The sequence below is a fragment of the Ischnura elegans genome, chromosome 2 (genome assembly GCF_921293095.1).
Source record: "Ischnura elegans chromosome 2, ioIscEleg1.1, whole genome shotgun sequence".
In the NCBI taxonomy this organism is placed as follows: Eukaryota; Metazoa; Arthropoda; class Insecta; order Odonata; family Coenagrionidae; genus Ischnura; species Ischnura elegans.
Genome location: NC_060247.1, coordinates 89,286,049 through 89,313,284, shown reverse-complemented (window position 1 = coordinate 89,313,284; position 27,236 = coordinate 89,286,049). Strand labels below are relative to the sequence as shown.

The following is a 27,236-nucleotide window of genomic DNA, read 5'->3' as shown; positions in this document are numbered from 1 at the left end:
CTTGTCATCCTGATTACAGAAAAAAATTATGATTCACGTCGTATGAGCGTGTCATAGAGTCATACATCTTTAGGAAAAGCCACATAGCAATTTTGAACACAACAGAATCTCTGTTATTGTTGAACTCCGTCTGTCCAGTGGGTGAAAGTCTCCATTGATGCCTGGTCATTTCGAAAACTAGTCTGTTTTCGAAATGACCAGGCAGGCATGTTTAGGGCGAGTGATGTGACTGTCAATGTGGCCAAAATATTTAGGCCCAGGGTGAATGCCAGGTGGCTGCTGATTGGTCCAATTTTCCTGCCTTTTTCTTTATTCTTCCCTCGTTGATCAACCTCAAATCGGTCTCCAGGTGTTACTTAAGTTGACAGCCCTAGTTCAACTACAAGACATCATTCACTGAGAAATGACAAGGTCATAGAATCACTGTTACTCCTAAATAGAGAATCCTGAAAGGAGTTACTTTTGAACCATTATTCTAAATTTTGATCGATATTAGTGACTCCACCCTAAAATGTAAGAGAAGGGTAATAATGTATTTTTTTAGCAAAAAACCATTAGGAGAAGCCACATGATGGTTTTGAAAGCAATACATGTAACCAATGTTACTCATTTTAAAAAATACTGAAAAGTCTAATTTTTTTGTAATTTCGATCAAGATGTGTGAGCAGAATTTATGGTTTGATTTCAAATTTTTCCTTTGAAATCACGGTGTCAAGTATCAACTTCACTGTTCTGATGTTATTCAATTCTGATAGTTGCGCTTGAATTTATATATGAGTATGGTCTTCCCCCAAGTATTTCCCCTTCCCCAAATTAATGAGGATTCTATTTTGGAAAAATTGTTTGTGTACTTGCGAACAAATATATTCTCACCATTACTTTTCTCCTTGAGATGTTGAGCAACAAGAGAGGAATATATTCAGAGCAATGCAATATTTATTGGCTGTTGGAATACCAAATTAACTAATAGGTAGAGGTCAGTGAAAGTGGTTTTATTGTTTGCTAAAATTTGTTTTAAAATCATGTGATTTCGGTTTTATAGAAAATCTTGGTAGTGTTATTATAATGCTACAATTTTCCCACCTCTGTAGGTATTTTATTATTTTATAGTACACGTTTCATGAATACTTATACTTTTATTAAGCATTTTACATAACATTTAACGCAATTTCGATGGTACAAAATTTCTGATAAAACTAAATGAAAGAAATGGTTCAACTTATTTTGGTTCAAGGTATATGAATGGTTCAAGTATGTAGTCTTGGTGAATACGATCAGCAAACGGCAAATCCCCACCACCTTATATGTGTGTACTTCGACAGCCATTCCAGAAATTTTGGATTTTCAAGTGTTTCTACTCTTAATAAAGCCTTTAAAAATGCTTCAGTAGTAGCAACAACAAGCTCCTCCTTCGCTTTCTTTGACTGAGTGACTGTACGTTCAAATGATAGCAGTCGGTTTGCGAGTCCCCTTTCTTTCGCACATTTGTGTGTATCACTACTGATGTGCTTTAACAAAGGGTCACATCTTTCAAATTCAAATCTTTTATCGCAAACTTTGCGCAGTAATACTCTGTCTTTCACATAAAATCCTTCTCAGCTGAATTCACTTGCCCTGGTATGAACGGTATCACTAGCTTTTGGCATTTTAAAATTCCTATCCTTTGTTCGATATTTAAAGCTGGAACTACGATAAAAAAAAAACAATCCAACCTCAAAACACAACCTATCAGGATGGTGTTTTCAAACTGAGTGCTGGGTAGCTACGGTATAACCATAGTACTGTGTAAATTACAAATTGGCCTTAATGTTTCATGTCATGGGTTCCCTTTCCCAGTGGTGTAACTATGGGGGGGAATGAGGAGGATAGATCCCCTCAAAGACTCAGAGAAATGTAAAAAATATTTAAAACTATTGTCTAGTTTTGACATATAATCACTGCTTCAAGTGAGATTTTAAGTTACAAAATGATGTGTAATGTATTTCCTGGTATGTCATTTTTCAAAAACTTTTCTGGACACCTTGTTGCCAGGGGGGTGGGGGGGGAGGTTGCCCTCCCAGGCTCCCCCTATCCTTCCCAAAGCTTAAGTCTAGTTACGCCACTGTCTCACCCAGGTGTTGAGGGAAAGTAGGACAGCAGCTAGATACAACAAGATTGCTTAGTTTTGATTACAGCTGTTGCCAATTGGTCAGGAAAGGCAGTGAAAGAAGCACACATAACTGAACAATTTCTGATTCAAAGAAACTTGAAAAATTATTGAAATGTAAATATTGAAATTGAAATTAGTGAAATATCTAGAATGAGACGCTTTCTCACCTGAAGAATTAGATATTAGATTTGGCCAATGTCGAAATTATTTTTTTTGCTTTGAAGCTCAGTGGAGAGCCTAATATCTGACGATCCGTCCACTGATAAGGAGAGCCCCCCCTCCTCCTATCCTTTCTGTTCCTTCCTTTCCTTCCCCCAACTGCTAGTGTTCATGCTTTCAAATAACCATACGTTTCTATGGATGCCTTTAAACGAATCGAATCGTGCAGTTAACGGCAGGGCACCGTTGACGGCCGCCGTGGTCACCACGGCGGCCGTCAACGGCGCCCTGACCGCCAACGTGGCCCATTTCAATCCGGCTCTGCTGTGCGCCGTCTACGGCTTGAAATACGGGCAGTGCTATATTGAGGCCACTTTCTGACGAAGCAACTTTTCGCCGGCCACCATTCACGTCACGACGGCGTGAAATTCAGGCCGCTTCCAGACGAGACGACTCTCTGCCACACTGTGGGCCGTGCCGTGAACGGCGGCCCGGTGCTAGCCTGCGGTTGTGTTTAAGTCAACGAAATTGTTACATTAGACCCACACTCAAGGTTTTCCTGCAACAAGTTATCCAATAACCCTGTCTGATGCGTCGCGGTGAGTCACCGGAATTACTGCTCGGCATTGACACGTACCAGGTGCGTGAGCTTGTATTTCCGCTCTTCCGCAGCCGCGTTTTATTTTTTCCGCACATTTTTAATTCATAATATCTAAATCTTCAGGTGAGAAAGTGCCTCACTCTAAATATTTCAGGATTGATAGATGGGAATCGAAGAGAGAGGCTGTGATAAATTTAACGGCAAATTCTGGCAGAGAAATCGCCACAGTGCGCGATATTACGCGGATGCGTTATGCGCGAGACTAAACGAGCCAATTGACCTTGGAATCGTAATGAGAGAGAGCAAATGAATGTCGGCTGGGTTAAACAATGAAGGCTTAGGCTTTAATAGATTACGAGTCATTAGATGTGATTTTTTCGCTAATCCACTTAAAGTCGCAAAAAACACGAAATTTTGTATTTATTTACCGATTTTGCGTTATTTCACGTTATTTCGCAATATCGCGTCTCGCGAAATTCACGGATATCTACCTCTATTATTCCATCTATTGATTAGGAAATAATGAATGATTTCTTCATATGATTAGATCTTATTTATTATTTTGCTATTGCCTTCTTCGGAAATGGGGTGTGGCCTCTATCTGGCCAAACAAAATTATAGACTTTAAGAATAGTTTTTTAGTAAATCCAAATTCACTGTAGCATCTTAATTAGTAATTCTACAAGCCAAGTGGTAATAATGAAGTCATCAAATCAATAGAGAATTTTAAATTCATCACATTATGTTTAGCATATTTGTTTTATTTCAAGTAGAAGAGGATGCTGATAGCAAACACTCTGAAGGAAAAAATGAAGATTCATCCACCACAGTTAAGAAGGGAGGAAAGGAGGAGAAAAAACTGAATGTGGATCATGCCGTTGAACCTGAAGGTGGTAAGTAGTTCAGGTCTCCATTTTCGTAGGCTGGCTGAAAAAATTTCTATGCCATTTTTATCAAAATTTCAAAAAGGTGTTTCTAATTGGACTTAATTGCCTGATGGGCTTAAAAATTAGGTTGTCCTTGTGATATTTTCTGGAAATTGTTTTAAAATCATCATAGTAATAGTTTCGCACTGTGACACTTCTTTTTGTATGACGGTTGTCCAGAAAGTAAATGTACTGAATTTTTATACTTCATATAAAAAAAACATGATATTGAAGGTATGTTGTATATGCTGTGTTGAATCATCTGCATTCTCTCTAGGTACTCATATTTTGCTTTTTAAAGTTTATGTTTGTTGCGAAATGTGGCAAAACTTTAAAAAACTAATGAGCGTGTCATTTTATATCTTTCCAGCAAAAATTTGTCAAAGTGAATTTCCATCTAAACTCATGGTAAAATAATTTCAAAGGAAAAGATTTTGTTTTAATTAGGTCATTGTCTTAATTGGTGTCCACATGCTAACTTTATGAAAGATAAGTTCCATAATTATTTTAGGTTCATTCTGGGAGGTTTTCATACATGGTTTTTGTTAAGGATGAGTTGGTTCTTAAATTTTTTCGGTTCTTGGTACCGGTCTGGTTCTCCCCCATCGGCTCTCGGTTCTTGATACTCGGTTCAAAGGATGAACTCCTATTATCTGAATTAATGGCAAATTTAAATGAACAACAACGAGAGGTGAATGAAAATAATTTCTCTAAAAATGTAAGCAGGAAAGCTCTGTAAAAATCTTAAGGTCGTCTCCATAACATTAACTTGCTAAGGATAAAACTTATATATAACAGCAGGGCCGGCCCTAGCAGGTGCAGGGCTAGGGGCGAACCTTCAGTGTGGGGCCAAGGGCGAACCTTCAGTGCGGGGCCCTTCACTTAAAATATTAAACTCTATACCCCATCTATAAACTCGAGCATTTTGAATCCCTACCACTCTCTGGCTAAGTATGTGTTCCCCTCCCAAATTCAGACTTCATAATTACGCCGTTATGATACCTTGATTCAAAACTATCGTATATTTTAATTTTTTTTTTCATGAACCCCCAAAGCACGGGGCCCGGGGCGCCCTAAGGCCGGCCCTGTATAACAGGTTGTTAAAGAATGCATGATGCAGATCTGTGACTAATCTATTCTTTTTGTGACAGAAATATTGTCTGCAGTGCTGAACAGGTGTTCACTGAGAACAGTAGTAGTCAATGTTGATTTTGAAGGGCCTCAGGAAATATGCTTGGAGCACAGTTTACATACTGCATAGATAGTGAGCATAACATCAGGATCTATAATGAAACTCCCCCAACTTCTGATGACATCATCCGCTTATTTGTTGTAACTAAGTCAGTACAAAATATATTCTATATTCTGCGATGTAGCTTAAATTGTTACATTAATTGACAACTTATTCGCATGCTTCACTGTCACAGTTCTTATAACCTCAAAACTTAAATGCTCAACACCTCGTTACAGCGACATCGCGGCTACACTGAGTGGCCGCGGCTAAGATAATGTTACAATGTTGGCGAGAGTGACAAAGCGACAAACCCTTAAATGCACGTGCTAGGGAGCAACTCTCAAGAGAAAAAAAAATTGGATGCTATGCGATCGGAAAGTTATATTTGCATTTTTTAATCTATTTTTTCACTGCCAGTCTTGAAAAATCAAAAAATTATGATTATGAGTTTTATTGGAGTAATTATAAGGAAAATCAATTTTTAGAACTACAATGGGTCAAAACATATTCAATATGTTCATAAGATAATTGTCATCTGATGACTACTAAAGAAAAGTGCAGTGATTGCGGAATCAAAGATGAGCTTTTGCCAATGTTAATAAAAATAATAGTACGACTCTTTTGTGCCAGCATCACCCAGTTTTGTCAAAGTAACCATTAAAAAGTTGAAATTAGTAGACGTCAGCCACCGCGGCCTGAGGCGATACTCAAACAGTGTTCGGCGGCCAACTGCTGAACAGGTCGCGGTGCCACTAGTCACATCACTATGGTGCATGCCAATGCACCAAACACTATGCCCATTATGCTTCATTGCCATTTGATGGTATCGTTATATTGCAAGGATTGTAACAACAATAAGTAGATTGAACATATAAAAGAGTTTTAAAGAATTGCCGATAATGTTCTCTTAAAATACAGTATGTTAAGTTATGAATGAAAACTGAAAGAATCTCGTGCAAGACACTGGCCGTGGCCTTAAATATGTTGCTGATCATTTTGGATTAGGACACCAAATTCAGATCCTTGCCTTCAATCTGAGCCGGTTACATAACACTGACTTTATGCTTTCAGTTCTCGATACTGGTACCACAGGTCAAGAACCAGGTACTGAAACTAACCCATCTCTAGTTTTTATTCATGGAATGGGGGTATGACATCATTTCAAGTAGGTTTTTGTAAAATTTTGCCTTTTTGGAGGTTAGTTACAAGGAATTTCACAATATTTATTCCTTCTGTCCTGCATATTTTAGCTGAGAAAAATTTATACATTTTTCTCTTTTTATTACGTTGACATAAGTTTAATTAACTTGCCTATTTTGTTTACAGTAACCAATAAGAAAACATCCAATGATGATGTATCCAAAAATGGTGATGATCTTTCGGAAGTCACAAATAGGGTCCGAGAGGAATTATTAAAGAGGAAGGCCATGATGGAGAAAGCTCGTAAGGAACTTCCATACACATACTCAGGTACAGTATTTAAGGATTTAAATCAGGGCTGGGCTCATAATTCGATACCTCCACTGCACGGTAGTACTAGATGAGCAGATTTGATTCGGTGGGCGATTGTTGAGCATTTGTGCAGTGGAGGTATCGAATTAGAGTTGAGTTGGAGAAATTACAGACTTTACTCTCCTACTTTTTCAAAACTCATGGCAGGTCTCTAAAGGTGTTTGCTGGAAAAAGTGCTGTGCTCAGCCATCTTTATTATTTTCCATTGTTATTGGCAGTTAAATGCTCATATTATAACGCTGAAATAAGAAAGAGCTATGGTATCTGTTAAGATTTCCATGAAATGTATATTTTGTATATTCGCGGACAATGCCATTTTTTATCAACAGAAAAAAGTATCTATGTACTTTTTTGTAGCCAAGGGTTTGTTTATGGTTACTTTGTTGTGACTCTTTAAAAATGGTTGAAGAATAAAACTTGAAGTAGATAGTTGATCCTGTTTTTTCTCCGGACTAACTGTCGAAGCTTTCATAGTGGCACGAAGATTTCGTCCACTGGTTATCGGAAATATTTTTTTTTGTCAGGTTATGGGCCCAGCAGGCACAAGTGCGGAGAATTAAACGTGTTGGTGAAGAAGACTATCGTTTGAGCAAACGGTGATAAACTTCGAGTACAAATCAACCAGTGTCTGGCTTGGAATAACTCGTCGAACTCGTAAAAAGAAAAAGAGAGGAACGATGTCCGGACGGCGGCAAAATCAAATGATGGATAGCGAGTCAGCCCAGGGGCAGTTACCTGTGGCTGATAAACTTGAAGGGCCGAACTATTACGAGTGGACACTAGGAATGAAGGGGTTATTCTTAAAAGCTCAATGCATTGAAGCTATCAAAGGTTTTGAAGAGTGGACGATAGAAGAGAACGGTGTGTTAGTCGCGGCAGATCCGCCGGATTATGAGGTGAAACGGAGGAAAAGGCTGGACAACACATGTCTGGGACTCATCTATTGTAACGTTCAGAAGACTTTTCTGGAGCATGTGGACGCCTGCGATAATGCTAAGGCAGCGTGGGAAGCGTTGGAGACCATGTGCACGAGTTACGGCCGCTCTGAGCTATGCAGCTTCAATCGAGCTATGTGGAACACACAAAAGACTAAGGAGATGAGTATTCATCAATATGTTGCCATAATAAACGATTATCGCAGGAAAATCAAGAAATGTGGTATGGAAATTGATGATGATATGCTAGCTAATGTATATCTAAACGGCCTTCCATCTGATTGGAAGTTTTTTGTCCAGAGTTATCGGAAAGGGAAATTAGTCTCAAGAGAAGTATTGGGTGACATGCTTGTGGAAGAGCAGAAGATGCTATGCATGTCAAGAGAAAAGAAAGAGCTCAAATCTGAAGATAATAGCGATGCACATCAAGTTTACAAGGTCACAAAGGAATCAGAGTTTTCTGAGCATGGAGTGAATAGGTTTAAAGGGAAAGGAAAGAACAAAGGTAAAGGTGGAAGGAAAAGCCATCCTCCCATCTGTTATGTATGTGGAACAGAGGGACATCTATCTTTCCAGTGCCCTGATAAGAAACAAAATCCTATTGAGAAGAATCAGAATTTTGAATCTGTGAAGAAGGGGCGAGCTTCTGTCATCACAAGAGGATATAAAGCATTGTGTACTCACCAAGAGAAAAGTATAAGAGGTGGGGGATTATGGATACTGGACGGTGGAGCATCAGACCACATGACCAATAGAAAAGATTTATTCATAAATCTTTGTCCCATAACTGGTCAAGTTGTTGTGGGTGATGGATATGCTTTGGAAGTCAAAGGAATTGGCACCATAAAATTGGAGATCTCCACTGAATGTGGTGGCTTTACTATAGACTTCTCAGATGTACTGTACATCCCTGATTTGAAAGATAATTTGCTTTCGCAAGGAGTATTGGACAAGAAGGGAATGAAGTTCTCATGTTATCAAGGGGTGAACGAGATATCAGATGAAGGAGAAGTTTTCTTAAAGGCATTTCTCGTAAATAATTTATATTACATCACTACAGAAGGAGGAGTCAGCATTGAAGATGTCAAGATTATTTCTGAGACAAAGAAAGCATCCATAGTATCTACCATAATATGGCATGATAGACTGGGGCATCTAAATGAAGATGATATGAAGAGAATTCCTTTGGATAAAAAATGTGGAATTAACCATTTTGATTGTGACACTTGTAATGCTGGGAAAATGAAAAGGTTAAAATTTCCTAACATAGGTGGAGAAGATACATGCAAGGTCTTGGATAGAATCCATTCTGATGTGGCAGGTCCATTTACACCCAAGACTTTCAATGGAGCTAAGTACTTTGTCACATTTATTGATGATTTTACAAGGTATTCTATGGTCTACTTATTGAAAAAGAAGTCAGAAGTATTTGAAAATTTCAAGAAATTTCAACGTAGAGTGGAATGCCTGCACGATAGGAAAATTAAGGAATTCCAGAGTGACAATGGTGGAGAATACACAGATAAAAAATTCTCAGTACACCTGGAAGAATGTGGAATCTTACATCGTTTCTCAGTGGCATATACTCCACAGCAAAATGGGCTATCTGAGAGGTACAACGAAACTATTCTGAATACAACGAGATGTTTACTGATAAAATCTGGTCTTCATAAAAGATTTTGGGGAGAAGCTCTCATGACTGCTGTACATCTCAGAAATTTGTCTCCTACTTCTGCACGAAATAGCAATATTCCAATGAGTTTGTGGAAAGGACGGGAACTAAAAGAGATAGATTATAACTATCTAAGAGTTTTTGGATGCCAGGCATGGGCATGGCAGCCAAGAGAGACAAGAGATGGAAAATTGAGTCCCAGAGGAGAAGAAAGCATCATGTTAGGATATGAAGAGGGCATCAAAGGGTATCGACTTTGGAGTCTGAAAAAGAAGAAAGTAATAATCAGCAGAGATGTCAGGTTCAACGAATCAAAATTTCCTTTCAAGATGAGCCTAGATGATATCAAGATTCCCGATCTAGACAGCGATGACGAACCTGATCCAGGAGAAGACATTGTGGAACAAGGCTATGTTTTCACAGGCGATGGAAAAGCTGAGGAGACTAAATCAAACCAAATTTCATCACACCCGGTGGTGATCCCAGGTCTGACTCCAGTGGTCCCAGATTCAGTTTCAGGGGGAGCAGTGCCTGAGATACCAGAGGAGGCAGCGCCTCGTGTTGCAGTTTTGGAGGATGACGTTGAACAGCCTGTCTTGTTACTACCCACAGTTACTAATTTAGAGGTACCAGTGACAAACCTTGACCCTGGTGAGGTACCAAGCCAGTCCATTCCAAGGAGGTCAAAGCGTGTTAGGAAGCCAACATCTTGTCAAAGCTGCAACTATGCTCATGCAAGTATTGAGTGTACTTCCATTCCAGGGACAGTAACAGAGGCTTTAAATAGTAAAGATTCTGAGTTTTGGAAACAGGCAATGCAAGAAGAAGTAAAAGTTTTGTCAGACCAAGGGACATGGGAAATAGTGCCAAGACCAGAGGGATTAAATATTGTAGGTTCAAAATGGGTGTTTGCTTTGAAACGTAATGATAAAGGGGAAATTATAAAGTTCAAGGCAAGGTTAGTTGCTCAGGGATATGGTCAAATTCATGGAGTTGATTACCATGACACATTTAGTCCTGTTATTCAAAAGAAAAGTCTGAGGCTTCTTATAGCTATTGCTGTTGAGACAGATTTAGAAATGGATCAGTTGGATATTGTAGGGGCATATTTAAACAGTAAATTAGAAGAGGATGTGTACATGGAGATACCAAAATATCTCGGAGAGAATATAACGGTTGATAGAAAGTTTTATGTATGTAAGTTAAAAAAGAGTATATACGGTTTAAAGCAATCAGGTAGAAATTGGTATTTGCATCTAAGCTCAATTTTGTCTGTGTATGGATTAAAACAGTGTTTCAGTGATCCATGTATTTTTAGCATGTCTGACCTTAAAGTAGGGGTTTATGTTGATGATATGTTGCTTGTCGGAACGAAGGACAAGATATCACAGTTTAAGAGTTATCTAGGTAAGCATGTAGGAGTCAAGGATCTTGGTTCAGCCCATAATATTTTGTCCATCAGAATACAGAGACCTGAAAGAAGTGTGGTATATATTGATCAGGAGAATTATATAAAATATATGTTGGAAGAATTCGAGATGCAAGATTGTCATGGGGTGAATACTCCTTTACCAGTAGATTTTCAAGAGAGAGATGTCGAAAACCAAATAAGCAATTATTTGTATCGAAAAGCAATAGGCTGTTTGTTGCATTTGTCTGGAAATACAAGACCAGACATTTCCTATGCTGTGTGTATTTTAAGTCAGTATATGGAGGAGTCATGTCAAACTGATTGGAAAAATGTCAAGCATATGTTTAGATTTTTATCTAAGACTAGAGGTTATGCTTTATGTTATCAAAAATGTCAAAGTAAAATTAACGCATACTCTGATGCAGACTGGGCAGGCAGTAAAGGTTATTGTAAGTCCATTACAGGATATCATATTTCTTTACCAGGGGCTCCATTTATCTGGCGAGCAAGGAAGCAAAAATGCATGGCAACCTCATCAACTCATGCAGAGTTTATTGCATTGTATGAGTGTGTAACTGAAATAGTATGGTTATCAGAGTTGTTAATAGAAATTAATCAAGGATGTTTAATGCCTAAACCTTGTGTTATTTATTGTGATAATGAGAGTTCCATTGCCATTGCCAAAAATGATGTTATAACTGAAGGAAACAAACATTTCTTTGTTAAATACCATTTCATCATGGAACAAGTCAAAGAAAAAATGGTGTATTTTATATATGTACCATCAGACAAGAATACTGCGGATATATTTACTAAAAGACTGCCAGGGACAAGAATCAAAGTGTTATCAAAGATGATAGGACTTAAGGATCTGTACAATAGAATTTAAGATGTTTGAATATTTTATAATTATAATGTCTTGTGTTGTTTGGTACTCATTCAGAGATTGAAGGTGAAATGATTATTGCATTTTCAAAAACAGGTATTGTCCGAGGGGGAGTGTTAAGATTTCCATGAAATGTATATTTTGTATATTCGCGGACAATGCCATTTTTTATCAACAGAAAAAAGTATCTATGTACTTTTTTGTAGCCAAGGGTTTGTTTATGGTTACTTTGTTGTGACTCTTTAAAAATGGTTGAAGAATAAAACTTGAAGTAGATAGTTGATCCTGTTTTTTCTCCGGACTAACTGTCGAAGCTTTCATAGTGGCACGAAGATTTCGTCCACTGGTTATCGGAAATATATGTGTAAGTACTACTTTCTATAATTGGAGGATATTTTGTGATTATTCATAATTCCTGCTAAACCTCATTCTGTAGATTCATGTGCAGAGTCTAGGGGATTGCATAGAGGAGGCCCCAATCCTTTCCATAGAAGATAGTCATATGTTGTCTCTTAGGGTGCATTTTAATCGGTTTTATAAAAATGTCTGCAGTGTGGTGATGAGTGCAGAATGATGCTATTATTCTCAACATTTCCATTAGAATTTTTTTTATAGGTAAAATACGGTGGAACTTTGATCTAACATTTTTCAGGGGGATGGATGAAAAAAACAATGAATGCGGGAATGTTTGGCTGGGTTGCCTATGTCCCAAGCAACTCAGGATTTTTGCGAGTATTTATGATATTCATGAAAGGATTCAACAAGATTTTAGCTGATTCCAGGAATATTAGTACTTTATCGAAACATTTAGTTCATATTGTTGATTCGACTGATTTCTCTTTCAAATATCCTAAAGGAACACGCCACCTCGCTAAAAAATGTTTTAACTCCACTCGGCATTTGCTCAGCTATTATAGATTTCTATCTGATGTCTGAACATTCTTATCTATCAAACGCCACTTCAAATATTCGTATTTACGAGAGCAATGTGCAAGTTATGCCTAAAACAACCGCTTTTGCCGGCACAGTGATTGGTTGTGAAATGGATCACAAAGGCCAAAAATAGTCTATTATCTGAAATGTTCCTTTCTAATAAATATATTTTTGATGTAATTGAGGCAAAGTGTAAAGCGTGAACAAAGTTGCGTTAATTGCCAGCGACGCGCCCACCTTATCCTTGGCTTCATCCCACTTCTTGTTTTCGCCAGGTAGCTCGCTCTAGTCCTACCGTCATGTGCTAGCGGACAACCTGAGGCGTTCTGCAATATCCATGTGCTTATAGCCCGCATTCTTTTCTTTATCTTCAATTATTTTCGGTTCATCTTTTAAAGTTCTCACTTGTTTCTTCGGAAGGGCGATGGTCCGAAAATGAATAAAAGTAAAACTAATGAAAATGAAACCTGACCTTATTAAACCCACACGGAAAACACTTGCTAGTTTGAAGTCAACCCACCCTGGAAAGTACGGAACCACTTGTACGAGGTGAAGTTTGGAATTGATGTTATCGCGTAAGGCGTACGCAGAGCATACTGCAGAGGGTGAAGCATGGCCGTATCACTGCGCCATGAAATTTTTTGCCCTAATAAGAAGGCATCTTTCCCACTCATTGCTAAGTAGCGTAGCACCAGTGTTCACCCAGTTTCTTAGTTATCTTTGTTTGGTATGGAAAGTGTTGTTAATGCAGTAGTGTAAGTTTCGGGAGATGAGCTAACCTCTTGTACAATACCTCCTTCTATGTGATCTCTATACGTTAAGGTTTTGGGCGTATGTTTTTGTTTTGTATTCTTTAATATGTTATGCATACTTTTATTGGGTTTTGTATACTTCACCCTTTCATACTTTTTGCACCAATTTTTTTGTCATTTCTGTGTCCATCAACCCACACATTCACTCTATTTCATCCTCTGTTTTCCTGTATTTTGCTGTATTTTATGCCTGGTATCTCAAAATTTTTACTTTTTATTTTGATATTATTCACCTGTTGCATGGCATCATCGCCCAACTTGATATTGAAATATCTTTTAAAATATGATATTAATACAATATTTTAGGTGGCTACTAATTTTGGCACGTAATTCAGTTGAGTTGAATTCCGAATCTGGCACCTCCAGACTTGGATGATGCTGGATTTTGGATTTTTACAGATTTTGGGTGCTTAGGTAGTAGCCAGTATAGTTAGGGGCTACTAGTCTTCATTGTTTTTTCTGAGATAATTCCATTAGTTAAAACAAAACGATCAAGAATTAAATTAACTGTAGACATAATTTACAATTAATTTATGATTTATAAGAAAGTACTTAATTGATTCTACATTTACAATCATATTCAACCATTCGGTCCTATTGCAAATTGGTCAAGTCAAAAGAATGCTCGTAACTTGTGCATATGAATATATTGCTGAATATCAAACATTAAATTTTATTAGTTGATAAATAAAGCAAATGTTAAGTTTTAATACATTTTTTAGTGCATTAGAATTAATTTTAAAAGTCCATTGTGATCCATGTGTACCATGTTTAATATTGTTCATGGAGCTGTCTATGTCTTTAATTCTGTCAATGCTCGCCTTTACACGGGTGCTCCATCTTTGCAAATATCCATTGATTCATGGATTGGCTGATGGAGGAAGATTCCTGCCTGTGGAGAATTGATTTCTTCGAATGGGCCACGACAAAGCAAGCAGACACTCCGTATTTCTAGTGCCCATCTCCACTATGTGATATGTCTCAGCAGTTAGGTATCAACCCAACATACTGAGCATAGCTGCATCTTCAATTATTTAGTTGAGATTGTTTAGTATTATTAAGCCCGCACCTGGCATGGTGGGGCCATGTCCCACCTAGGAAACTCGAGTTATATCTGAATCATATCAGCTGCTCGTGTGCCAGTTTTTGACTTGGCAATGAAGTGGTAAAATATTAACTGTGTGTCCTGTTGTCAACAGATATAACAGGGAGTCTTTGTGTAAAGAGTGGGAAACCATTTCAGCAGGTGAAGGCAAGTGCAATTTTTTCAGCTAAAGTTAAGCTACGTGCGTAGTGCGCTTTGGAAATACTGTCAGATAATGGGTTTTCCAAATTAGGGAATTCTGGATATGGGGTTATCAACTGTACCACATGACCATTTTATTATAGTAGTTGTTATGTTCCATTTTCAGAGTTATGGATAAACTATCTGTGTTATATTTTAGCACTGTTCAATGCTAGCTACTCTATTTGATAATTGTTCATTATTACTTTCAGTGCCAAATGTGTATGATGACTTCTATGTGCTGATGAAAGACTTAAGTCCAGAGCAGCAGTCAGTTGTTTTAGAGAGAATGATAAAATGTACTCATCCTAGTCTTAAAAGTGGTAACAGACAGCTGTTAGAAGCCCTATTTGTTTACACGCTGCAGTTCATCTATGATTGTCCTCAGGGTAAGTTTGGATGTATTTGATTTTTAAGTAGGAATTAGTGTAATCCTGACTTCCTGGTTATTTCAGCCTTCCCAAAATTATACAACCCTATGGTCTTTCCCGTAAAGAGATATTGTCTTTTGATTGCAGGTCCTTTGAAAAGTGCAGTTATGAGTATTTCTTAAATATAAAAGTTGTGCACACATAAGAGTGGTTTACAAATTTACTGCTTAGAATTTGTAAGCTTATATTTCAGGTTTAACTACTTTTAAGGTAGAGGTATTTGAAACTACCAAAAATGGTCGTTATGGTGAGAAAGGGAAATGTGCTCCATATTTATTAGTGATGGGTCAATTCCAAAATATTAACAATTCCGGTTCTCACATTTTAATTTCGATTCTACCGATACTGATTCCATTGAATCTGATGTCATAGGCTCCGAAAAAAATATTGCTTGATTCCAGGCAGCAAGAAAACCATGTAAAAAAATTTTACTCTGTGAAAGAATCAGTTAACAAAAGCATCACTCATAACATCTGTATGTAATTAAAATATGTTGGAGAACTTGCATGATTTTTTTTATTTCACAGGCGCACAGAAAAATATTTTCTGAATTCAGCAAACCCTTCCCCACCTAAATGAACTGAGACACCGTGCATTGACCTTGCGCACTTGGGGTCATCTGATGAGATGATGTTACAACGTTCACAAGAGATCCATTAAGCCTGAATATTAATTTTCATATTGCATAATCTAAGTCTTTAGAAAATGAGACACCGTGCATTGGCCTTGTGCAAACTTGATATTATTGTCATGTTTGTTCCAGCTATTGTTTACGATGGGCAGTAGCTGGAATTTTTTATTAACCTCATGTGTTGGTGGATTTTCATAGTTATGCTGAAATAGTTATTTTATCAACTTCCCCCTTAAATATGTTTTTACATTAATTTTTGTGGTACTAATGCTATTTAAAGGGTCCGAAGGTATTAAAAATAATGGTGTTAAGCTCACTGGTTTAGGGCAATACTCCCTGTCTGTTTTTTCCTTTAATTTTGCTGTGCATGTTTTATTTATATTTTGTTGTAGATCAGTCTCAGCATTGTATTCCTCTCTTATTTGCAGCATTCCAGCCTAGTTCTTCCGAAGAGTTTAATTCAGAAGCAAAGTATTGTTTTGCTGTTCTTAGGAATATCATTTCTCATATCTATGATTTGGCGCAGACTTCCCCAGACAATGCTGCCAGTTCTGTGGCTGAAGTAATCAAAGAAAAATTTGAAGAAGTAGGCAAGGAATACCCAGGGCTTGACCTAGTAAGTTTTAGTTTTCCTCACTGTATTAATGATGGTAATGGTGACGATGTTATTCATTCTTTTAGAAGAGGTATATAGGACCCCTTGGTAACCAATTGAGCCCAGTTTTTCTGTGGTGGTAGCAATAAAAAATTGAGTCAATATGCCAAAAACCATGCACCATCTTTAGAGTTTTATGATAAAAACAATAAAATATATAATTTCTTGAGCTATATGTATTGAAGTGTTTGTGAATGCCAAAATCGATAACATATTCTTAACTTTCCTAATTCCAAGATAAATGTTGTGACTGTGGTGAAAAAACTATCATAAATTACATTAAATCTCCCTCATAATGCTGACTTTCAATGGATCAATTTGTATTCATACTAGCCTAAGTCCAACTGTAAAAGTTTGAATAATATTTCTTTTAGATGTTTGTATTAGCTCCAGTTGTAGATGAGACACGTGAAACATACTGTCATTTTCTGTTTCTAAACCTTATAAATAATGATCGTTGCTCTTCTTTGTGTACCTTTTTTTCCCCTGAAAACTTTCACTTAGACAATTATCATGTGTTTTTATACAATACATGTATCTTTATAACTGTTTTCTTGTCATTGTTTCTTATGTTTTTCATGCATTAATTTTCATTCATTAGCATAGACTATTATTGGTAGTTGACTATAGTGCGTACTGGTCAATAAAAAGTTCAACTTTGAATTTCTCTGAAATTTTCATTTGTTTTCTTTGTCTCCACATCATGGCTACTGAATCCAATTAGCTGCTGTTCCTGAAGATGATACCAGAAATATTTCCAACTTCGGATTTTCGACATTGCGTATGTACGCCTTCAATCGTTTTGATGACACACATTCTGAGGTCATGTCGAGTGAAGTCTCGGCGAGACATTGCAGCTGGTCTTTTTTTGACATCACTCCTTCATGAGGTGAGAATGTGATAGAACAGCATTGATAATATTCATTGCTCTACGCTTAAGTATACGTGTAACTCATGCTTGATTGATGGTGCTTACTCTTTTTTTTGTTACATATTACACGTTTGAAATTAATGATGGGTCAGTTCCACTTTATGTAAATTAGCAGACAACTAATTTTTACCTTAAAAAAGTTGAAAATTAAAGTTATTAATTTACAGCTTTTTCTCTAGATTATTTAATCATAAATTTAAGTGCATATGAAGAGAGGAGGGTTATAGAAACAATGCTAAATTTTCAAGTCAAAAGAGAACCAGCTGCCGGAAATAGAGTGACGAAGGTAGGAAGGTATAAGAGTTGAGGTAGTAGCAGACTTTTTTTAAAGGACTTGTATCAGTAACTGTAGAAAAGATATTTTGCTCAAAATGTTGGGTATCTTTTTGCATTGATTGACACCAATATACATTGAGTCACAAAATCTGCTTATTTTATGATTTAGCAACAATGCATGGAGCCGCTTGTGAAGATAACTGTGTGAAACAAGTTTTCCTTTAACACCATCACTGTCAACTATATTCAAATGCATTATAAAATTGCATTTCAATACAGATCAATGAGCCTTATTTTAATATGAAAGAAATTTCATTGTTGCCTAATGGCAATTTCATTTTATTATATATTTTATTATAATTAAATACATGGGATTAACTAATTGTAGTTCCTACCAACAAGTTTAAAATACTTTTTTCAAGTAGGCTTCCGCGGAGATTATGATGATATCTGGTGATTTTTCCGGGTATTCTTCCGCGTTTATCCATTTGTAGGACGATATTTCGCCAACGTTCCAGTTGGCTTCCTCAGGTCCACTGAAGTGTTGATGCAGAAATTTGTTCATCTTATATACACCCCGTTTGCCGCCTTTTTTCTCGAGGTGTGCCGAGACATTTCACCCAGTCAGCGGTGGCGGAACACCAATGGAGTGGACCGACACACAATATTGATTTTGACAACGCCTCTCTTCTGAACAAAGAAGGCCGCTACTACCCGAGAATAATCAGGGAGGCAATTGAAATCGCCAAAACGACAAAGAACTTCAACCGTGAAGACGGCTACAATCTCGCCAGTGCGTGGAAAAGGGTCTTCAAAGATCCTGACCAATCAGGGCACACCTCGAGAAAAAAGGCGGCAAACGGGGTGTATATAAGATGAACAAATTTCTGCATCAACACTTCAGTGGACCTGAGGAAGCCAACTGGAACGTTGGCGAAATATCGTCCTACAAATGGATAAACGCGGAAGAATACCCGGAAAAACCAGCAGAATTCATTTTAAAATACTGTTAGGATGCAATAGTTAGGTTATGATGCAGCTGTACTATGTCCTGGTAAGCAGCAACCAGACCTAACATTAGGTTTTCATCCAAATACAGTGAGTCCTCGTTCTACGTCACCCCGTTTAACGTCATTTCGCAATAACGTCACAAAAATTTTACGACCATGATTCGTTTATCACCCCTTCGCTTCGCGATAACGTCACGTATTTTAAATTTCGTGCGAGAAAAAAGGCGAAGTGGCTGGCGTTTCAGGTTGTTTGTTTCGTGGGCGGTAATACGGTCAGTCTATTCAAAGTGTAAAACGGTGTGTATATTGTTAATTGCGATTACGGTTTTGGCAAATTTTAGCATCAGAGACATTTCCACGGCAATGTTCAAGAAAACAATGTTCACAATAATTTTGGTTCCTGTTACTGCGACGATGTTTCAGCGATGATGAAGCCCAGGCGATGCCCGCCCGCCTCAATTTGCAATTAAAACCATCTCTTCGATTTCATAATCCCAGTTTGCCCGCCCTCGCTCATTTGCACCATTTTGATTTCGCTCCTGACCGGTCCGAAAAGAAATTCTCGTAGCGAGGGCAAGGCCTATGGACCGGATCCCCGGTCTGTAGCATCTGGTAGCATTCATTGGACCACGAAGCCGAAAAGCAAATGCGGGAAGATACAAAAATGGAGAAGGATTTACGTCACTGCTGCTATTGTCGTCGATGAAGACAGGAACTCGTATTTATGCCATAGTTTGGCATTCCCATCGTAAAAAATGCCCCAGATGTGATACGGTAAAATTTTTTCGCATAGGAATTGTGAGGTCTAGGAACTGATGTTCAATTTTTACATTGTTTTTATGGGATATGATGCTTCGATTAACGTCATTTCGTTTATCGTCACATTTTTCAGGAACGGTAGGTGACGTTAAACGAGGACTCACTGTACTCAGTCATTTGCTGAGCAACATGTTACTGGCGATAATAACCCTTTGTGGACGTATAGCATAGGACCTGGATTCCGATCTCTTGTTAGTGTAATATGGATGTACTTAGTCTATGCAAAGAAAATTTTGTGGAGACTCATAGCATTTTGAATCCTGAAGCCACCAAGTCTTTATTACTCATCGTCTGTTTTACAAGGCAGATTTAGGTTAATTCTCTTCTTCAATTCATTATTAGCCCTTTCTCTCTTTCACTTGATCTTGGCTTGGTCTTAGGCTATTTTTCATTTATTGCTTGAAAAAAGTCAATGAATTTGTCTTATTTATGGAAAAAGTAGCATATCAATATGCCTACCATTATAATATGAATCAAGACCTCTCAAGACCAAGGCTCCTTATTTATCGAAGAATTTTTTTTTGCAGTACAGCAGTTTGTCAAAGCGATTCTCACCTGAAGCAGTCAGTTTTCTTCTCAATGTCATATATATGGCTATTCCAAAGGCACCAGGACTTCCTGAACCTCCTATTCCACCAATGTATAAAAATATATCAGATGATAGCACCAACTTGCTTGTCATCATCAAAAATCCTTTTGCGTGAGTTCCATTAATTTTAATTGTTTTACTATTTCATTTGATGTGTTATTCTGTACTTTAATTATGTTATTCTCATTCTCTATTCTCTGTAATCATATTGGTCTCATGAGTGTTATTGCATTAATTTTTATTATTCACCTCTGACTTAAATATATCTCGCTGTAGTACTGGTCTTTAATATCATTGATTGTTTGGGTCCATATATGATTTTTCAATGTCTCATAAAACTCTTTACCCTGCAGTATTGAAATACAGGTGGTCCTTGACTTTCATGCAATTCACACTTTGGTACGTTCCAAATTGATGCCTTTTACTTGACTTTCGTGCACTAAATTTGGACATTCGAACGTTTATCTGTAATTTTTTTGAAATTCCCACGGTGTTTATTGCGCACCCCAACATTCAACTGTTTCATATGGCAGTATTTGCAGACAATACGAACATATACAACCACTGGCATTATTGATTTTGATCAAGGTTATTTTTGTAAGAAAGGCACTGCCTGCTATAGGCTCCTTTATCATGAGAATAAGAAAGCTGCAATTCAGCCTTCATTGGAGAGATTTTTCAAAACAGGTAACTAGACGCCATTAAACAGCTTTCAACCAAATTTATAAATAAATGTGCTTCTTTCTAGTTCTGATTTTCCGTTTGAGTGCCATTCAATTCATGTACACCGTCAACAACGATATTTCACGAACTGTCATCCGAATTCTGTATGTCTTTTGTCTTTTTAGAATAACATGCAAAAGATACGCGACATGTCGAGGAATTTTGATGTTAAAATTATTTGATAAGAGTGAGGGTTCAACAATTGCAGTTTGTTAGCTTTTTGGTATGTCTTTTTATTTATATTGGAATTTGTTAACTTAAACAACAAGAGGAACTTTCATTTGGTAACCTACAGAATTCTTGTTTTTTTCACTTTTACTTACATTTTCTGTCTATTTTTGAAAGAAGTTACGTAATGTGAGGAATTTATTAATTTATTATTAAACATTAGTTAAATTTTATTAAATATTAGTTAATAAAACTAAAATCTGATTAAAAAATAAGGTTATAGAAATAATTTTTCGCCCTTTTGGAACATAACCCCTAATTAGTATAGTGCTCAATGGTTTGACGTCTGTACAATAGACTATCGTACAGGTTTCAGGAGTGCATTGTGTGCAAAAGTTGGGGACTGCCTGTACATATTTCAGTGTGAAGAAGTAATTGAAAATTTGGTAAAAATACAATGAAAGCTCGTTTTAATGAGCAAGGCATATGCAGTAGGCTTTCATTGTATGAACAAATTTATTACAAAGTAAAATCATAGTCCCGACCAAAGGGGTATGTTAAAATAAAGTAAAAGAAAATATATTACAAAATTTTGATGTTCAAAAATTACTAGCATAATTCTTGGTCTCAACAGCATAAAAAAATACAGTGTTCAGAAGTTTGATGCGTAGGCTACAGGATCTAAAGCGTTTGCTTAACCACAAATCACAAAGCTTTGACATTCATTTACACGTCATCCTAGAATTTTAGAATTCCAAGGCTAACAGTGGTTGCTTCTGAAAAGCAATTACCCTAGGTTGAGATTACAGGTTTCCCAATGGATTGGCAATCCTTGAAGGGCATTGTGTGCATCCTTGGCATGAGAGTGGCAAATTACCGTATTTCTCCGATTATAGTCCCCCTCTGAGTATCCCCCTAATTTTGAGGCTTCAGTTTTGGGTAAAGTTAAAAAAATGCGTTTGAATATTGTCCCCCCCTTTACTTTTACCACGGGCATTTTTGGAAAAAAAGGGGGGACTGTATTCAGACATATACGGTATTCAAAAGAAATAAAGATGTAGTCTTGTGGAAGGCTGCACTCATTAAAAATGGGAGGCACTGATATGAAATGAAAGCAATAATTAAAGGCGAATATGGAAATTGAAGGCTTCATCTTTTACCTCTAGATATAATGAGCACCTGGTATTGTGGGCGATTTTCTGGGCCTTATGAGCACTCATTAAACTGAGCTTCCACTGTGTTAGCTTTTGCTATGTTTTCATAAATTCCTCTAGACAATAGAGTGATTAATAGCTATCATAATGGTTTTGTGAAAAAATGGCTGAAAGAATTACCTATCAGACTTGCATTTGGAGATAAAATTTTCTCTTGAATAATAAAATCTTGATTGTAACTCATGGTCCCAACCTCATTATTAGGTAAAAATTTGTGTTTTTAATACATATTTATTTTCCAATAGTAAAAGGTGTTCCTTATGATGATTAAGACTGGGTCAAAGTTTTTTGTCTAAACAATGGCTATTTCATGCACTTGATTTATATTGATGAAAAATTATAAGTGGACATGTTGAAAAGTTGTAAGTTATAGTAATTTAATTTTTCTCATTATTATTTTTTTACCCTGCTTCAGGAATATGGAGCCTCCGGATTTGATACTTGAAGCTGAGGACCTGGATGAGAGCAATGAAAAAATTGATGGTTCTTTTAGAGCTCGTGCTCTGAATGTTGCAGTGCAGTTAATACTTTCTTGGATTAATCAACTGAATGATCTTCCTGCAAAAAAAGATATTTTTCAACCTTCCATGGGTTTAATTTCACTGCTCCCCACATCTGCATACCCTGAGTCATTGGCAAATTCTGTCAAAGTGCTTGAGGAAACATTAATGGACATGGTTAATAATTGTGGGCCCATTGAAAGACTAGCACGTGCTGCCAAGAAGCCAAAACCCCTTAGACTCTATGAGCCAGCCATTGAGGAAGTGTGAGTATTTTTGACACCTCATAGTTTTTACTTGTTTTATTTACTTGGATGTTATTTATGTGTACAGTAGACTCTCGTTAATATGAACAACTTTATTGCGAAGTTCTCGTTATTACGAAGCAAATCGTTGTTGACGAAAAGGCCTATCCAATCTATAGTAAAAGAAATGTTACATGAAATTTTCGTTATTACAAAAATACAAACCTCAGTCCTGGTCCCCGCATTAACAAAATGAACTTTATTACTAATTTCCACGGATAAGCAACAGCATTTAGGTGGATATATGCTACGCTAAGTTTTATTAATTGCACCACGTTTAAGTTCTCCTTGTGTACTGTGCCCAAGAGCGTCAATTATGGTTCTTTCTTCAGTATGCACACAACATCATATAATAAGCTTCATTCCCATGGAGTCATGGTTACCCACTCATAACTAGGCACATGCAAAAGGTGGGGTTATGTTATAGCCAAAAGTGAAACGGCGGCCCACGGAAATGCGATGCGTCGGAAAGCGGCCAATGCAGTGAAAAAATTACGGCTTAAATATATGCCTCGGAAAACAATTTCGTAATTCATATGTCATAACTGCTCGTAAACTGGACATACAGGTAGTCCTCTTCCAACGCACATTTGATTTACAAACATTCAGAGATACGCGCGTACAAAAATTTCAAATTTCGAATTTGGCACCTTTCGATTTGGCTGATGCGATGCGGTGTAGCATGGAGGAACTCGCACTTAGGGTATAATCTGAAAAAAGTATCATTGACTCCTGTGTGAAGTTAGGAACTGTTCAGTGTTTTGCCCGTCCTTCCTTATCGCAGAGAGCGATTTTTTTCGGCTACGGCTGCGTTGCACACCCAGCTAGATCAGGTCGTCACAATCATGAGTTAGCACAACATTTTGATGCAGTGCTGCATTCTAATGATAACCGTTCTACTCGATGCCTTGCATACAGTCTGGCCGGTGAGAGTTGTCCGATGACAGCACAAAAGGAGGGTTGGAAAACCCTGCCCCAGCACGGTTTGCAGCCAATCACTGTACCCCTAACGCACCTCACACCCTCTCCTAGGCATACAACGTTTTCACCAGGGAATTCTTCCCTTGGGTCCTTAACGCTCGCTGTCCTTTCTGGTTCCTTTCTTCACGGAACCCTTTTGTTTACCATTGACGTTGGCGTTGCTCTTTCTTACCTGGCAACCCTACCCCGAGGTAGACCCTTCTAACTGTCATTGGACAACTCTCGGCGGCCAGAGTGTAGGTTTATCAACTTACGAACAAGGTCTCTGAATGCATCTTGGTTGTATATCGAGGAATTACTGCATTTACGAATTTTCTTGTTTTTATATATTTGCGTGTAATTAATCGCCTACATTATATACTGTTTTTTGTAAATGATTCCTAAAAGAAACGTTCATACGAATTCGTTATTCATTCGTTATTACGAACCTCGAGTTTTTCGTTCCCGTGAACTTCGTAATAATGAGAGTCTACTGTATTCAAATGTGGCAAGGCTGTCTGCAAATAAGGTCAGTATTCTTGTGTTCGTTTTTGCAAAGAAACAGTTGCCTAGTAAATTTTCGTTGAAGATGTTAAGTAGTTGTGCGAGGGAAATATATTCTGAAAATGGAGAAAAAAGCTCTGGAGGAATAATGCAAAAAAAACTTCTAAAATGCTCCGTATCAATTCTTTAGGGGCCTAAAGGAAATTTCAGTAGGCGTAGTTAATGGTGGAGTGATTTATCCATCTGATTCGTATGTAATTTCATTTATTATAATTTTTATAATTTATAGATACTAACAAGTTGCCAGAGTAAGCGTCTCATTCTGAACCATAGATGGAATACCCCTTTCACAAATAAATAACCTTGGGAATTTTGGGATCCATCATTTTAGAACTCCACATTACTTTCTCATCTTAGACTCTCCTTTGACTACCTTGTTTATTATTTTATCAATTTTTTTGCCACGTATATCATATGCTTCCTGCATTATATGTATTTACGAGGTGATTATTTTATTCTACTTTTCCATTGCCTCTTTCAATGGTTTTCATGTGTGATGCTACGTCTCCGTTCAATATTAAAAATAAATTTGGATTGAACTATAAATATTGAAAATATGAATTTTACAGTTTCAATCCATTTCATTTTTTATGCATATGATTTTGGATGTGAGGAATTTGAGTCATGTTTCTTTAGAGCTAGCCTGCATATAATTAGTGGCTGGTAGACAATTTGCTTTGTAGAATTCCCTGAAGATCTTGGTTACTTTGAACTTTTCAATATTAAATTATTAGAAACCATAGTTATTTTTAAGTTTTTAAATGAATTTGATGGTTCTGATGAAAGGCTGTGTTTACCCCCTAAAGGTTTGATGGACGAAAGAGAAGGATAATGTCTAGAGAGAAAGCAGAGCGTGAAAAACTTCTTCACAAGTACAAAAAGGAAATGAAAGGTGCAATAAGAGAGATTCGCCGTGACAGAGACTTCCTTGCTAAAGTAAAAGTCAAGGAAACCCTTAGGAAGTAAGTGTTCTGTGATTTTGCTTGATATTTGTCATGCAAAATGTGTTAATTTGATGGTGCATTTTTATTAAGGATGGATAACAGTTACAATTTAATGTTTTTAAATCTTGTCTTTCAGTGATATGCAACGAATGGAAAAAGTTAAAGAAATATTTGGAACAGCTGCCTTACAGCAGGGAGAACTAAATAAATTAAAAAGGAAGAGATGATAAAGTATTAAATTTATGATGAAATAAATTTACTTATTTATAGTGCAAAAATATTTCAATTATTCATTTGATGCTGAAGAACTTTGTTTTTCCTTACTGCTTAACATATGTAAAGGAGCATTTTGAAGCAGAGGCGAATGGGACTGTTTTTTTGATGTTGCTTATACTGAATAAAAAGTCCAGGTGGCTTCTCCTAAGATTCAATTTCGTAACGAGGAGTGCACAATGAAAATGGATTTAAAAAGGTAAGACTCACAAGAAAAATAAGTGATAAATTTATTTCCTCTGATTTTTTTAAGCCCTGGAGCTATTGAATGTCAATGGAAATATTGAACCTCCCTTAGCAAAATTTGTGGGGAACACATGAAGGCAAACTTCATTGCATTGAGGTGGAAAATTAGATAGAGGAGACCATAGTTCATCCTGTAGATGCTGTATTTATGTTGTCATTTAGAGCACAGTTTAATTATGCATTGAAGATAACAAGATATGTAGCACTTTTTCATCAAGTTTTGACTTTAATCTGTTTTCAAAAATGTCTGCAGGGCAGAGTGATCATCTATTCTTAATGTTTTCAATAGAGTATATGCAATGACGAGGAATAGTATTGGGAAGTGATGAATTCATTAGATAACATCATCACGAATATTAATTTCTGTTGACAGCCTTAATTATAATAATTGCCATGGGAAATAATTCCTCTGGATTGGGAATCAAACCACAGACCATTGGCTTCTGTTTTGGGGTTCACCACTAGTAGTAGTTTCTTTGGAGCTCATATTCCCTTGTGTTGCCATCCTGGATGGACTGCTATAATGCCTAAGGTCTAGTGCTGAGAACAACAGTACCTAAATAACCATGGCAATCAAGGAAAGGATAATGGTCTGGACAATGGCCTGGAAAGCCACAAGTCCATGGTCCAAATCCCAGCCAGGGGAATTTATTCCATTGCAGTCATTGTGAATTTCACTGCTTTTAATGCGGTAGGTCAGAAATATATATGTATCTAAGCCTTATCTGTAGCTCATTTCCCTATGAAAATTGAATTGCTCTCTCATCACCAATGCTAGTGATGACTTTTGTAAGCCCATGTAAATGTGCAGTGTGTGACAGCACATTTTCGGGCTGACTGGAGAATTCTATATTGTAATATTAAATACACCAAAGGATGAAATTTGACAAGAAAAAATATTTGAATTAGCCGGGATTCGAACTTGGATCTCCCGATTGCCAGTCAGGTGTGTTAGCCAGTTATACCACCAAGCCATTTTCTCAGAGCGAACTTCAGAATGGGTTTTACCGAACAAGATTGATGATGTGCCCTTCTCAAAACTTTGTCTTAGTGAAGTATAAATGAGTTAATTCTTTCTGTCTTCATATTTCCAACTGCTGCCTTGACTAGGCTGGGTTATGGTGACAAGCTTGCTTCGTTGTTGCATTTCACCGGCATGAGGTAAAATGGATGCAATAAATGGTATCAGGACTTGTAAGCTGTTTTAAATTACCACATTTTTATTATCGTAGTCTACTTATTATCGTAAGGCTACTTGTACATAGTGGACATACAAGTAGCCCTCCAGTGCGAGAATGTAGGCATCAAACAGAACTGTGCGGATATACGTAATTAGTTCCACCTTTGCTAATCCAAGTACACCTCACTGCATGAAAGTTCATCACAACCAAGTTGATTTTAATCAATCAATGATTAGTTAAACAAAGGAGATTTGATGAAGAGTGTGATAATCCATAATATGGTCTCATGCATTGCCAAATT

At 37.1% G+C, this 27,236-nt stretch overlaps 1 protein-coding gene across 1 annotated transcript in view; it reads left to right on the top strand.

Annotated features, from left to right (window-relative positions):
* The window catches only part of LOC124154139 (nucleolar protein 14 homolog), a 32,425-nt gene extending 6,912 nt beyond the window's left edge, over positions 1–25,513 (top strand). The window contains exons 7-15 of the mRNA XM_046527671.1: positions 3,683–3,802; positions 6,396–6,539; positions 14,728–14,904; positions 16,006–16,193; positions 16,957–17,121; positions 19,796–19,968; positions 22,378–22,728; positions 25,098–25,253; positions 25,372–25,513. Coding sequence (XP_046383627.1) covers positions 3,683–3,802; positions 6,396–6,539; positions 14,728–14,904; positions 16,006–16,193; positions 16,957–17,121; positions 19,796–19,968; positions 22,378–22,728; positions 25,098–25,253; positions 25,372–25,462 — 1,565 coding nt within the window. The 3' untranslated portion in view covers positions 25,463–25,513. The remainder of the gene's footprint in view (positions 1–3,682; positions 3,803–6,395; positions 6,540–14,727; positions 14,905–16,005; positions 16,194–16,956; positions 17,122–19,795; positions 19,969–22,377; positions 22,729–25,097; positions 25,254–25,371) is intronic.
* Positions 25,514–27,236: the final 1,723 nt, after the last annotated feature.